Consider the following 14,688-nt stretch of genomic DNA (forward strand, 5'->3'; position numbering starts at 1 on the left):
GTCGTGTGTGTTTTCTTTTTTTCTCTGATGCACGGCAAGATTCAAGCTTAGAAGTCAGAGTGAAGGGGTACAATTGTTCGTCCCATTTGTGGCACAGTGATAAATAGTAAAAAGAAAACCACCAAAAGCTCTGGATTTAATATTACTGTGTGCACCGTAGACTCTTCCCTTGAGCACCCAAGTTGCAGGATTAAAAAGCATTTCAGCCATTTAAAAATAAATATATATCCCAGACAGTCCCCTGGCCTCAGGCTCACTATGTTAAAGAGACATGACACAAAAGGAAAAGCAGTTAGGAGGGAGGAAATAAAAAACAAGCTCAGCCACAAATGCTTCATCACACAAATGCTGTCAATCGAAAAAAGTGACAAGTGCGATGCTGTAGGATTCTGTCCTGGGCCCGTCATTGTTCAACATCTAAAAAATGACTTGGATGAAGGAATGGAGGGGACGCTCCTCAAATTCACAGAGAACACCAAACTGGAAAGGGTAGCTAATGATTGTAGAAGACAAAATCTGAATTCAAAATGACCTTAACGGATTGGAGAACTGGGCCCAAGCTAACAAAATGAATTTCAACAGGGACAAATGTCAGGTTCTGCACTTGGGGAGGAAAAACCAGAGGCACAAATGTAAGATGGAAAATACCTGGCTTAATAGCAGTACATGCATCATGCATTGCCATAAACAAAGGGTGAATTCTTGTTAAGTCCCTGTGCATATAAATCCCCATCATATGTGTACTTACATGTACACACAACAAACTCCATATAGAATCCATTTTTTGGTACTTACATAGAATATTATTGCATGTAGTCGTCCTCTAAAGAGTCAATTAAATCTGTTGCCTTCTATCTTTTTATTACTGACATGTTTGCAGTCAGGGCTACATCTGTAACTTTCATCTTACTAATTGCCTTGCAAAGTGGTTAAGCGGAGTTACTGATACGTGCACAGCATGTTTCAATTCCCCCTAGCCTAGCTGGTCGCTCACAGAACAGCAATTACAAGGCACCCGATTTTGATTTCCTTTTCAAAGGGAGCTACCAGTTGAGATAATAGCAAAAGCAACGTCATCCTGTTGAGTCGCTTGATAACAGGGAAGGAGCTGCCTTGCGTATTTGGGCATTCGTTTTCCTGAGAAAAGCAAAACTAAAAAAATATATATATCAGGCAGATTTGGCTGAAAACAGACAAAGGAAATGGATTTGTAAGTTGCAAATTGGGGTGGCACTGTGGGGACGCGGGTGGCGCTGTGGTCTAAACCACTGAGCCTACGACTTGCTGATCAGGAAGTCAGCGGTTTGAATCCCCGTGACGGGGTGAGCTCCCATTGCCCGGTCCCTGCTCCTGCCAACCTAGCCATTCAAAAGCACATCAAAGTGCAAGTAGATCAACAGGCACTGCTCCGGCGGGAAGGTAAACGGCGTTTTCGTGCGCTGCTCTGGTTCACCAGAAGTGGCTTAGTCATGCTGGCCACATGACCCAGAAGCTGTGAGCTGGCTCCCTTGGCCAATAAAGCGAGATGAGCGCCGCAACCCCAGAGTCATCCGCAACTGGACCTAATGGTCAGGGGTCCCTTTACCTTTACCTTTAAACAAGGCTTGCTCCAGCCCCTTCTCCCTTTGGCCTGAAGCTGCTATTTCTCCATTGGGAATACCAAGTGTCTTTCACAAATTGAACTTACCGATAACAAAAGATAGCCTCGTCCTCTGCGCTGTAGATAGGATGGAGAACCTGCAGCTCTGCAGATGGGTGGTGGGACCACAACACCCACCATCCTAGACATGGGTGACTAGGGCTGATGGGCGCTGGGTGCCCAGCACTATAGAGAAGCACAGTTCCCAACCCTGCTTTAAAGAGAAAAAGGTACATCTCCAAAGCCCTACATTTAAGAGGGAAATCAGCTAAAGCAGGTGGATTTGATTTAAATCAAATTGATGTAAATCACAATTTAAATCACTAGTCAGTAAGACCTGATTTAAATCATTTTTTTTACAGAAAGACTCATTCTTGCTGGTATAATCTTAATATTTACAACCAGCTGAAGGTTTCATTTTTGAAATAAAAAAAATTCAGAGTAGTTTTTACAGTTATATCAAAAATTATACTGATTTGGTTAGACTATTAGAAAGACAAAGACAGGTAATTATGAAATGTAATTGTTTATATTTGGACAACTTTTCTGCTGTACTTTATTGGAAGTAGAAAAATAATCATTTCCTTAATTTATTTAACTAAAACAATAACATTATAGCATATGTATCCATATTTGTTAACTGATGTGGTTAAACAATTTTTTTTATAAAAAAAAAAACTTAGACTGAGTTTAACACACATGAAAAACTTAAATCCTTATTTCCTGATGAATAGCCTTTGGACTATAATGTAACTTAAATAGAAAACTATCTTTAGAAATATTTTTCCTCCAAAAGCATTTTATTTTAAAAGTCTGATTAAAAAAAATAAAATAATGGATTTTTATCCACCCTGAGCTAAAGCGAGGGTTAGCTCTACCAACAGCTATTTCAGGCAGGGGTTGCTCCCAGTCCTCATGGCAGGATGATGATGATAATAATAATAATAATAATAATAATAATAATAATAATAATATATTATCATTATTAGTTCCAAAACATCTGGAGGGCCACAGGTTCTCACCCTTGCAGCAAAATGCCAAGGAAGTATTTCAACATGTACAGCCATCTCTGATTCAAGACAGATACGACCTGAGCTTGTTCATCGGTGTATTTGGAAAAACCAAAGCTGTAAGGAGGGGAGTTGGTGGGAGACAATACATTTTAAAGCCCAAACGTGATGAAAATATTCTTAGAAGCCAAGCCATGCAAAAAGCAAGGACATTTTAGACAAACAAGCAATTCCCTTGGCCTGCCCTCCAGCTGGCCACTTCTAGGCTAAGAGAGGAGACCTGGTTTCCGCTCTGCTTTAAGAGATCCCTATAGACAACGAACATCTGACCTTATAAAAGTGCATACGTGGTAGAAACTTGCAGGTGTTCGAAATCAATCCACAGCATTGGTTACCCGCTCCAACTTTAGGGTGCAATTCCCTTTGAGAAAGTCCAGATTTGTTTTGCACAGCCCATGTAAACATTTTCTCCCCCCTGACGTAGGTTCTTTCGATTGCCCTCCAGCGTTTAAAGAGTCTCAATCATAGAGATGGGTGACTTCATTGCAGCTGCGATGTCTTAAGAGGGGTAACGCTATTAAAGTCCAAAAAGAAAGGTCCTTCCTGCTGAGGGAGGAAAGTGCTTGGGATAATATTGTAAATGCCAGCAGGGACACATTCGAGTTCCAAGTAGCAAAACCCACACCTTGGGAGGGAGAAAAGAGAAAAAAAGGGGCAAACTTAGGACGAGATCTAGCACGATGCAAATCCAGAAAGATGTATCGCCAGACAAGGCGTTACCTGTAATCGCCGCTGTTTTTCTTCTGAAAGCCTTGCTCTCCCACTGCAGAGACTGTCACCACTTCAAAGCCAACACTGTACTGCCTGCAAAAAGCAGATTGGAGGTTGTGATTGCCTTTTAGACACAGGGATCTTTGGCAAGGGCAGTGCTTTTTTTTGGGGGGGGGGGACGCATACCCCTAAACATTTTGTGGATCTTTGTACTTTTGTCCATTTACTGTATTTATTTTTCCCAATTTGAACTACAAAATGGTGATTTTCTTGAGTCAAAATGAAAGTACCACTAAACATTTTTTTAGGGGAGAAAAAAAGCACTGGGCAAGGGTATTTACAGTGGTACCTTGGGTTAAGTTCTTAATTTGTTCCAGAGGTCTGTTCTTAACCTGAAACTGTTCTTAACCTGAAGCATCACTTTAGCTAATGGGGCCTCCTGCCACTGCCGCCGCACAATTTCTGTTCCCATCCTGAAGCAAAGTTCTTAACCCGAGGTACGATTTCTGGGTTAGCAGAGTCTGTAACCTGAAGCGTCTGTAACCCGAGGTACCACTGTATAGGATTTGGAACTAAGCACCATAACTCAGCATCCTTAGAACAAGTAATTAAAAGAAGGAATTTTCTGAAACGTGTGTCCTTTCAAATGTGTGTGTGGGAGGGGGGGTTATTGTTTTGTTTTGATTATGTACTCTCGTTTTATTCTGTATTTTCATGCTGTGAACCACCCTAAGATCTTTGGATGAAGGGTGGTATACATATTATCATTATTATTATTATTATTATTATTATTATTATTATTATTATTATTATTTTATTTTAATAGCAGCAATTTACTAGTTAGATTCCCCATAATGGAACAAAAACAAATGGAGTTTATAACCTGGACAAATGATTGAGTTTGGCCAACAAACCATGTTTGCGTTGCACTGCACTAACTTTGCGGCTCCACTCCTCCAAACATGCACAAACCTTGGTCCTCGTAGCTCAATGAGGAGGGGGCCGGCCTTGTCCAACTGGAACTGGTAAATAGGATTGTTCTTGGCGGTTTCTCTGAAATTCCCACACCCGCCAGCGCTTTGGCCTTTCCACTGCCCATTTACCTAAGCAAAAGAAAGTTCAAGAGGTTCTTAAGCAGCACATACTATTGAGAACAAAAACAAATGATTAATTAATCCTAGTTCCCATTTAACTTCCCTTCTGGTTGACTTCCAACGCTTTACTAGAACTTCAATCTCAAAGTTGCTCAAGCTTACACTGGAACAAGGCAAAGGTTTTACACTGGCTCCTTGACTTAATTGCTATGTCCTTTTATGGAAAATGAGAAAATGTTCCTACAAAAGTCTTCCTTTGTTGCAGGATTCAGACTGAAGTGTCAAGTTCCTTTTAGGCACACATTTCTTGCCAACGGCTTATATTCTTTTAAGATGGGGGCTGCCCAGGATCAACAGGTGGCAGGAAGCACATTTAATATGTTTCAAAAAGGGGAGCTATATGCCTTAGAGCCATTTGAGTTGGTTTGGTTATAACTGCATTTGCCATATTTTTCGCTACATAAGATGCACTTTCCCCCTCCTAAAAAGTAAGGGGAAATGTGTGTGCGTCTTATGGAGCGAATGCAGGGGGGGAGGCAGGCAGGAAAACCCCCCCAAGAGCCACACACAAGCTTCGCATGGCTCTTGCGGGCTTTTCCCCAGTAGGGAGAAGGGACTGACGCGGCCAGTCAGTCCCTTCTCCCTCCTCGTAGAAAAGCCCGCAGGAGCCGCACGCTCCTTAAAGGGTGCATGGCTCCTGTGGGCTTTTGCGGAGGCGGGGGAATTGCCATAGCTGCGCGCAGCCTCTCCCGGCCAGAGAGGTTGTGCACGGCTAAAGAGGAAGCCAAGACAGTGAGCGGCAGCCCTGAGAAGTTCTGGGAGAAGCGGACATAATATTTTTTTTCTTGATTTCCCCTTCTAAAAACTAGGTGTGCCTTATGGTCCGGTGCGCCTTATGGAGCGAAAAATACAGTAAGTAAATACATCACTAAATAGGCTCACTACAATGAGCGTTTAGCACAATTTTGGTTTTTCTGTCACACAGCCAAGGGTTAAACCCAGCAAGGATATAGCGAGGAACTTGTAGATCTTATTTCGATCTACCCAACAGATTGCAATTCTTTCTTACCCGTTTGGATATGGTATACGGCGTCGGGATCTTGCAGAAGTTAAACTTGCACACTGAATACACCTGAGTTGACAAAGAAATGGAAAAGATTCACACAGGACGATCCACACGCTGTGAAATTAAAAAGAAGCAGCGGACAACGGCTAGGGAAACGCACAAGGCCAAGATGCTCTAGGGCTCCTGTTCTGGTTTCCCACAGGAATCTGGTTGGTCACTGTGAGAACAAGATGAGCCATTGGGATGATCCAGCGATGTCTCCTTACGTTCTTAGCAGAACCTAATTGGTTTGTTTTCTCTTACAGAAAAACCCACACACGTAAATGCAGATTTTTGCAAGGTGTGAAGTAGGGCTGGGTGATATATCGTCCAAAATCGGTTTGAATCCCATATTGTGATACCAGTTTTATAATTTTTGACCTGCCGAGATATCACAAATCATGGTGTGTGTGTTATGCAAAAATCACAATGTGGGAGGAACCATGAAGCCAGCCAATGCTTCTCTTGATTCCTGCAGCTCCTGTTAACTTTGCTGGCTCAGCTCTCCCCCGCCTCTTGCAGGGGGCAGTGAATCACCAGAGCAGGTGCCGGCAAAAATCAAGATGCAGGTGTTGGCTATTTCGCAGTATGGTAGCGCTGCAGAGAGCTTGCTGGGGTGACCATGCATTAGAAAGAAAGGGACTCAAAAATAACTTAAACAAGGTTTTAATTACAAAAAACAAAAACTCCTTATACACTAAATACATTAACAACAAACCAGACCCAACCATCAACCCAACCCCCAGGGTAATGGGAGAGCTAGGTGCTGCTCCTTATATACTACATGCAAATGCTGACACACCTTAATCAATGCAACTCAGCAGCACCTGCTATGTTTCACAGCTGTAAAGCTGGGTCTCGTTATCTTGCTCTGGCCCTTGCTCTGGCCCCTTAAAGACATACACATTAGGTGGAACAATGATGAACCTTTACATTTAAAGAAACCATTCAACAGCAGGAACAACTGTGAAGCCAGCCAATGCCTCTACATAGCTCCATCCTTATTTCAGACATCGTGATATATCACAATGTTTAGCTGGTGATATATCTTGATGTTGAAAACCAGATATCGCCCAGCCCTAATGTGAGCCCTTTTAAGAGAAATGTAATTATACAACGTGTCCAATATGCGAGGGAGCCAAAACATTTGATCCGCAAGGCATTCAAGTTCCAAGGTATGACTGTACAGTGGTACCTCGGGTTAAGTACTTAATTCGTTCCGGAGGTCCGTACTTAACCTGAAACTGTTCTTAACCTGAAGCACCACTTTAGCTAATGGGGCCTCCTGCTGCTGCTGCGCCACCGGAGCACGATTTCTGTTCTCAACCTGAAGCAAAGTTCTTAACCTGAAGCACTATTTCTGGGTTAGCAGAGTCTGTAACCTGAAGCGCATGTAACCTGAGGTACCACTGTATTTGGCAGCTGTCATCACAGCAATGAGATTTCCTCTGTGCCTCCGCCAATGACCATCATTCAAAGGACCCCATTATTAAAAGGAATGAGATGCCTTTTCATTAAAGCAGTTTAACATGTTTGTCGCGTTCCCGCCATTTTGAATGAAACAAAAACCGCTCTACCATATAATCCCCGTAAACTGGGCTAAAAATAACCACTTGCCTGCTCCCCTGTAGAAAGAATTGCCTCGGAGCCGACTCCCGCTGCCCTGCCCGACTCTGAAAAGAGTTGATGGTGGGGATGACCAGCGTCTTAAAATACTTCTTTCCCAAGGCTGCCTATAAACACATACCCTGAGCGTGTAGTGAATCGTGTTCTGCTTTTCGTACTGAGAAACCACCAGAGTAAACGTATGGGTTCCCGGAGAAGTCAGCTTGATCTTGGTGAGATAGTGGGGGCTGTTGATTCGAATCCCATCGATATACGGAGGAGGGTCGGCTGAAAAGGAAAGATTTATGCACGTGACGACAGTGGCGAGGATTCTCCACGCACAGAAATGGAAGGAGAGGACACCCTGAAAGGAAGAACGGCTGATCTTGGAATATGCCGAGGCGGCGAAAGTGACGGCACTGATAAGAGACACAAATTTAGAATCCTTTCATGAAGACCTTTCTAGTCTATTTCAAAAGTTATTTCCCATATGCGGAGATCACAGCAGGGTTTGAAGTGTAAGAAATAGATTAAGAAACATGTTGGAGAGAATGACATTTGGTAAGACGGAACCTTAAAATGCAATTGTAATTTGGGTTATAAACATTGATGTTGGGTAAGCGGGAAGTCACTAGTTTTGTTGAATTGGAATATAACTGCTGAGTAACAAATGTAACTTTCAATATGGAAAAAGAATATTATATTATTATTATTATTATTATTATTATTATTATTATTATTATTATTAAAGAATTGTATAAGCCACCCATAAAAAAATGGAAGAGGTTTATAGATTTAGGTTTGATATATGCATTTTTAAAACGGATAGGAATTTTTTGGCTCTCTAGATGTTTTTTAAAATGTATATTTTTTTTATAACCTGCCCCAGCCACTCTGGGCAGCTACCAACAGAATAATAAAAACATGGTAAAACATAAAATATATAAAAATTCCCTAAACAGGCCCGCCTTCAGATGTCTTCTAAAAGTTTGATAGTTGTTTATTTCCTTGACATCCGATGGGAGGGTGTTCCACAGGGCGGGTGCCACCACATAGAAGGCCCTCTGCCTGGTTCCCTGCAACCTCACTTCTTGCAAGGGAGGGAACCGCCAGAAGGCCCTCAGAGCTGGACCTCAGTGTCCGGGCTGAATGGACTCCCATCACCTTCAGTCATCATGGGGGGACGTAAGATGTAGGAAAAATAAAAGATCTAGAGGGCCTAAGGTTACCCATCCTTGGAGAAGAAGGAGATTCTTTAGGTAAAGGTAAAGGTAAAGGTAAAGGTAAAGGGACCCCTGACCATTAGGTCCAATTGTGGCCGACTCTGGGGTTGCGGTGCTCATCTCGCTTTATTGGCCGAGGGAGCCAGCGTACAGCTTCCAGGTCATGTGGCCAGCATGACTAAGCCGCTTCTGGCGAACCAGAGCAGCGCACGGAAACGCTGTTTACCTTCCCGCCGGAGTGGTACCTATTTATCTACTTGCACTTTGATGGGCTTTCGAACTGCTAGGTGGGCAGGAGCAAGGACCGAGCAATGGGAGCTCACCCATCGTGGGGATTCAAACGGCCGACCTTCTGACTGGCAAGTCCTATGCTCTGTGGTTTAACCCACAGTGCCACTTGCGTCCCTCCCATCTGGAGGGCCTCAGGTTCCCCATCCTTGGAGAAGATGAAGATTCTTTATGTAGAATTTAACATTTCTAGAGGATGCTAATGGCAAAGTAACAGATGTCAGAAACAAGAAGAGGCACAGCTGGACAGCAACAAGACCTAATTTAGTGGTCAGTTGCAGAGTCGCTGGACCCTTCTCAGGCTGTCAAATGAGACACCCACAGAATTCGGTCAATAAAAGTCAGAGAAAGGGTTACATACACCCTGCTTCGGCAGGCAACAAGCTTCTCAATCATATGTCCCCCTTGAAAAAGGAAATCTTTTAATATTATTTTGGAAGCTTTGTATTCATAGGTTGTAGGGTGGAGCTGGAAAAGGAGGGTTATTAACAAACCTACCAGGATAGTAAACCTTTTTCCCATCTGTTTTGTATACCACCATTGTGATGAACTCCCGGTTGTGAGCAAAGTCATCCTGCGAAAGCAAAGACCAAAACTATTATTAATTGAATTTATATACCGCCCTATACCCGGAGGTCTCAGGGCGGTTCACAAAAAAGATCAGAATATATAAAATCAAATAAAATAACCCAATATTAACCCCATCGATCACTAGGTCATCATTTATGTATTATTCTTATTATTCATCTGTTATTTTCGTTGGTTAGCCTTAGTCACCCACCCACCCACCTACATTCTGTTTCTGTTTATTACATGTCTATACCACCCTTCACCTGGCAGATCTCAGGCTGGTTCACAGCATAAAAACAAAATACACAATGAGAATGAGATTAAAACCAACCAATCAACCGCCCCCCCTTCCCTCAGGTAGACTGCCTCTGACTGGGGAGGTTCTCTCTCTCGCTCATTCTGACATGACTCAACAGACCTTCAGTTTCTGAGCAGCACAATTCACACTTGCACATAACAGGGTTTAAGAGAATGCAAGGGTAAAAATGGTCAGCTCCAAAAGGAACTGACCCCCGAATCTGGTAGAGGCTGACTGGAACGGGGGAGGTTTAATGGCAGTGGGTCACACAGAGACACAGGTGGCAGCTCTTGCGTGGGTGAAAGACTCACAGGAGCCCTTTAGTTGCATTTCCCTCTGCAAAAACTTTAGCACACTAACAATGCACTCTAGTACACAGTTTTGGAGGTACAGATGCATCTGTACATGTGCCAGCAGTTTGGTTGCGAGATCTGGTGCCGAGCACACTGCTCTAGTTAACGCAAACGTGACCTATCTCTTACAAAATCTATACAGTGGTACCTTGGTTCTTGAACTTAATCCTTTCCGGGAGTCCATATGACTCCCAAAACGGTTTGAAAACCAAGGCGCGGCTTCCGATTGGCTGCAGGATGTTCGGCTTCCAGAAAATGTTTACAAATGTTTACACCTACTTCTGGGCTTTTGGCGTTCAGGAACCAAAACGTACACATACCAAGGCATTCAAAAACCAAGGTACGACTGTACCACTTACCGTATTTTCCCGTCTATAAGACGTCCTCATGTATAAGATGCCCCCTATTTTGGGGGAGTCAGATTTAAGAAAATGGGGGGATGTATCCGTGTATAAGACACCCCCTAATTTTTGACATTATTTTTAAGGGGAAAAACCTAGTCTTATGCACGGAAAAATGAGGTAGTTGTACCAAAACCTCTAAGCAGCTTGCAAGAAAGGTTCTATGAAATATGCTTGACGAAAGTTAAAAAGGTAATTGTGTTGGCCGACAACAACAAATCCAAATCCACATTAGGAATAGGGCCAGTCAAAATGTTACAAAACAGCAAGTAGATTTCCAATTTTCCCTGCCTTGTGTTTTTGACACCTGCTGTGATGAAAGAATTCTGGGAGACCCGAAAACTCATACGCTGTTTCGTAACATTCTGCTTGGCCCGATAAGGGAATCACACTCGTGTGGGTTTGCATTTTATTTGAAATAATGGGTGGCTTTTATCCTCCTCTTGCTAGCTCAAATACCGAGAGAAGCGTTGGCATTTCAGAGCCTGGTCCCTCATTCATACCAGGGTTCAAACATTCATGCCAATGGTAAAGGTAAAGGGCCTTTATTCATTTAAAGTTAAAGGTATAGGGATCCCTGACTATTAGGTCCAGTTGTGGCCGACTCTGGGGTTGTGGTGCTCATCTCACTTTATTGGCCGAGGGAGCCGGCATACAGCTTCCGGGTCATGTGGCCAGCATGACTAAGCTGCTTCTGGAGAACCAGAGCAGTGCACAGAAACGCCATTTACCTTCCCGCCAGAGCGGTACTTATTTATCTACTTGCACTGGTATGCTTTTGAACTGCTAGGCGGGCAGGAGCAGGGACCGAGCAATGGGAGCTCACCCCGTCGTGGGGATTCGAACCACCGACCTTCTGATCAGCAAGCTCTAGGCTCTGTGATTTAGACCACAGCGCCACCTGCGTCCCCATGCGAAGGGTACCTTGTCCGTAATGTGTCTGCTGAGCAGGATCCAAACTGCAGCCCCACCTTGTGGGCACTGAACCTCCAGTTTGTACTGTGGGTTGTTAGCTAGGCTGTATGCATCTTTCACAGGGCCCTGCTTTGCATCCCAGGTACTAAAAAAGAAAAAGAAAATATTTTATTATAAATAATTTATAATGAATTGGGAAAAAAAAGTTTTAAAAGCACCTTCCCCCCAAAAAAAACCAGAGTCCTTTTTCTTGGGGATAATCCAGATGGAAATTCCCAGGTGTCAAAAAAGTTATTGATGTATGCCACTACTGCAGCCCGTGTTTTGTTAGCTTAAAAATGGAAAATGAGCGAGGTCCCAACCAAAGAAGAATGGCAACTTAAACTGATGGAATATGCTTAGCTTGCAGATTTAACATATAGAAAAAGAGAACAAGAAGAACTGGAATACATTTACTGAATATACGAGGGAAAATTGTGTACGCTTGAAAATGTTGGCAGCATTAAGATAAATTCAACAATGTAAATAAGTTTTGATGGAAGTAATAATGCAGCGATTTATGTTATGCAAAATTAACCATGGAAAGAGAAGAAGGGAAGTCATTGATATTTTAAGGCTGTCTAAATGAATATTCTTCATTTAGTGAGCTCCCGTTGCTTGGTCCTTGCTCCTGCCAACCTAGCAGTTCGAAAGCATGTCAACGTGTAAGTAGATAAATAGGTACTGCTCCGGCAGGAAGGTAAATGGCGTTTCCGTGCACTGCTCTGGTTCGCCAGAAGCGGCTTAGTCATGCTGGCCACATGACCCGGAAGCTGTACGCTGGCTCCCTCGGCCAATAAAGAGAGATGAGCACCACAACCCCAGAGTCGGCCACAACTGGACCTAATAGTCAGGGGTCCCTATACCTTTAACTTTAAATGAATATTCTAAATTGTAAAACAGAAAATTATATGTGTGTGTGTGTGTGTGTGTGTGTGTATAAAATAACTTGAGCATCAAACAGCAAAAAACAAACAAACCCAAAACATAAGAGATAAACACAAACTTCCTCTCTCACACAGGTCACTGTTACGTTTATAGGAACTGCAATTCATACATACAAAATGTGATTACCCTTTAAGAGGATATATTTTGGCTATCACTCCTTTTATGCTAGAAGTGATCTCAACAGGAAGGACGAAATATTATTTGGCGTGATCCTTCCAAGGAACAAAGCAAACAGCTGTTTAAGTGCAATTTTGAAACTTACGAATGCTCAAGCGGAAATGCGGCGTGACGTGCCAGAATATTCCAATCCTGCATGCTGATTGCTCCCAAACATTTCAGCTACAATGCCCAAGTTGTACCTCCATAATAAAAAATAATTTTATATGGAAATGCTTTCTTCTGGGTTCTCCTATCTTGCAGCTTCTTTGGATGGCCCTGGATTCTAGTTTCATGAAGTAGTTTTTCTCCTGTCTACTTTTTCCATAAAGATAAAGGTAAAGGGATGCCTGACTGTTAGGTCCAGTCAAGGATGATTCTGGGGTTGTGGCACTCATCTCGCTTTATTGGCCAAGGGAGCCGGTGTACAGCTTCCAGGTCATGTGGCTGGCATGACTAAGCCACTTCTGGCGAACTAGAGCAGCGCACGGAAACGCCGTTTACCTTCCCGCCGGAGCAGTACCTATTTATCTACTTGCACTTTGACGTGCTTTCAAACTGGGGGACCGAGCAATGGGAGCTCACCCCGTTGAGGGGATTCGAACCGCCGACCTTCTGATCAGCAAGCCCAAGAGGCTCAGTGGTTTAGACCATAGCCACCTGCGTCCATACCAGGGCATAATTTTATGCATCTTCACCACGTCCCTCTTACCGTTTTTCTAAATTAGAAAGCCTCAAATACCGTAACATTCCCTCACAAGGGAAGTTGGGGGTAGGGATTAGTCCAGGACAGCTGTAAAGAAGTAAACTTGCAACTTGCAACCTTTTCCGTTGGACAAACCTGTGAATGCATGTTGATTCTTTAAAAAGACTTGGGTTCCAGCTCAAGTATATAACATCGTAATACTTGCACAGATCTTCCCAGGCAATCCAGAAAATCCCTAAAAGAAAGGAAAAGATCTAGGTCAAAAAACACGCTCTATTTTCCTCAAAAAGCCATTTAACATAATGTCAATGATAATACAGTCGTAACTTAGAAGTCAAACGGAATCCGTGCCAGAAGTCCGTTCGATTGTGCTCGGAAATATACTGGGAGCCAGTGCAGGTCTTTCAGGACCGGTGTTATGTGGTTACTGAATAGGATTGATTGCCAGCTGTTGAACTGGGCTGACCTCGGAACCTCCTGCAGCCCATTGGAAGCCACAGAAGGCCTTTCAGACCTTTTGGCTTCCAAAAATAGTTCACAAGCCAGAACACTCATTTCCAGGTTTGCGGTGTTCAGGAGCCAAAACGTTCGAGAACTAAGCTGTTTGAAAACCAAGGTATGACTGTGTGGCTCCCATATAATATTATTATTAATAATAAAAGTGATAAAATATCAAACATTAAAAACTTCTCCAAAGAAGGGCTGCTTTCAGATATTTTCTAAAAGTCAAATAGTTGTTTATGTCTTTGACATCTGATGGGAGGGCGTTCCACAGGACAGGCACCACTACCGAAAAGGCCCTCTACCTGGTTCCCTGTAAGCACACCTATTGCAGTGAGGTAACTGCCAAAAGGCCCTTAGTGCTGGAGCTCAGTGTCCGGGCAGAACGATGCGAGTGGAGATGTTCCTTCAGGTATACTAGGCCAAGGCCTTTTAGGGCTTTACAGTTCAGCACCAACACTCTGAATTCTGCTCGAAAACGTACTGGGAGCCAGTGTAGGTCTTTCAGGACTGGTGTTATGTGGTTACTGAATAGGATTGATTGCCAGCTGTTGAACTGGGCTGACCTCGGTCTCTGTCCCTTTAATCATCCTCTCCCTGCACCCTGCAATAAGCGGAACAGTCTCTGCTTAGCTCCTTGCACTGAGAAGTGGCAGCGTCACCATCAGGGCAAGACTTGGAGGCAGAGATCTAGGGACCTACTCAGCAGAACGGCTGACCACCAAACACCACAGGCTGAAAGACCACCAAGTCCAGAGTCTAAAAGGACCCAAGCCATTTCAACATATCAAACCTCTGATCAGAAAATGGGAGCAAGCAAAGCCAGGCTTTTGTTGTTGCTGCTGCTGCTGCTGCTGCTTCCGCTCCCCCCCCTCCACTTGGTAATAATCTTGTGGTTTATTATCTTCCTCTTTCTTTGCTCATCCTAACCCTGAGCTTCCAGAAAGGCCCACAGCAGACCTCTCTCCCTTTGCAGCCAAGCTGCAGATGTGCACACAGCCGATTGTGAAGTCACAAGCTGCCCCAGAATGATGGTGGCTTCGGGTGCTAGGAAACAGCTAGATGG

General features: G+C 43.5%; 1 protein-coding gene across 1 annotated transcript in view; it reads right to left on the reverse strand.

Annotated features, from left to right (window-relative positions):
• Window positions 1-2,734: 2,734 nt before the first annotated feature.
• The window catches only part of CAPN7 (calpain 7), a 40,515-nt gene continuing 28,561 nt past the window's right edge, over window positions 2,735-14,688 (reverse strand). The window contains exons 14-21 of the mRNA XM_079947265.1: window positions 13,257-13,356; window positions 11,282-11,417; window positions 9,234-9,309; window positions 7,367-7,512; window positions 5,584-5,646; window positions 4,393-4,523; window positions 3,430-3,513; window positions 2,735-3,334 (exon numbers count right to left, since the gene is read on the reverse strand). Of these exons, the coding sequence (XP_079803391.1) occupies window positions 3,190-3,334; window positions 3,430-3,513; window positions 4,393-4,523; window positions 5,584-5,646; window positions 7,367-7,512; window positions 9,234-9,309; window positions 11,282-11,417; window positions 13,257-13,356 (881 nt within the window). The 3' untranslated portion in view covers window positions 2,735-3,189. The remainder of the gene's footprint in view (window positions 3,335-3,429; window positions 3,514-4,392; window positions 4,524-5,583; window positions 5,647-7,366; window positions 7,513-9,233; window positions 9,310-11,281; window positions 11,418-13,256; window positions 13,357-14,688) is intronic.

This window comes from Podarcis cretensis (assembly GCF_951804945.1).
Source record: "Podarcis cretensis genome assembly, chromosome: 12".
NCBI classification, from domain to species: Eukaryota; Metazoa; Chordata; class Lepidosauria; order Squamata; family Lacertidae; genus Podarcis; species Podarcis cretensis.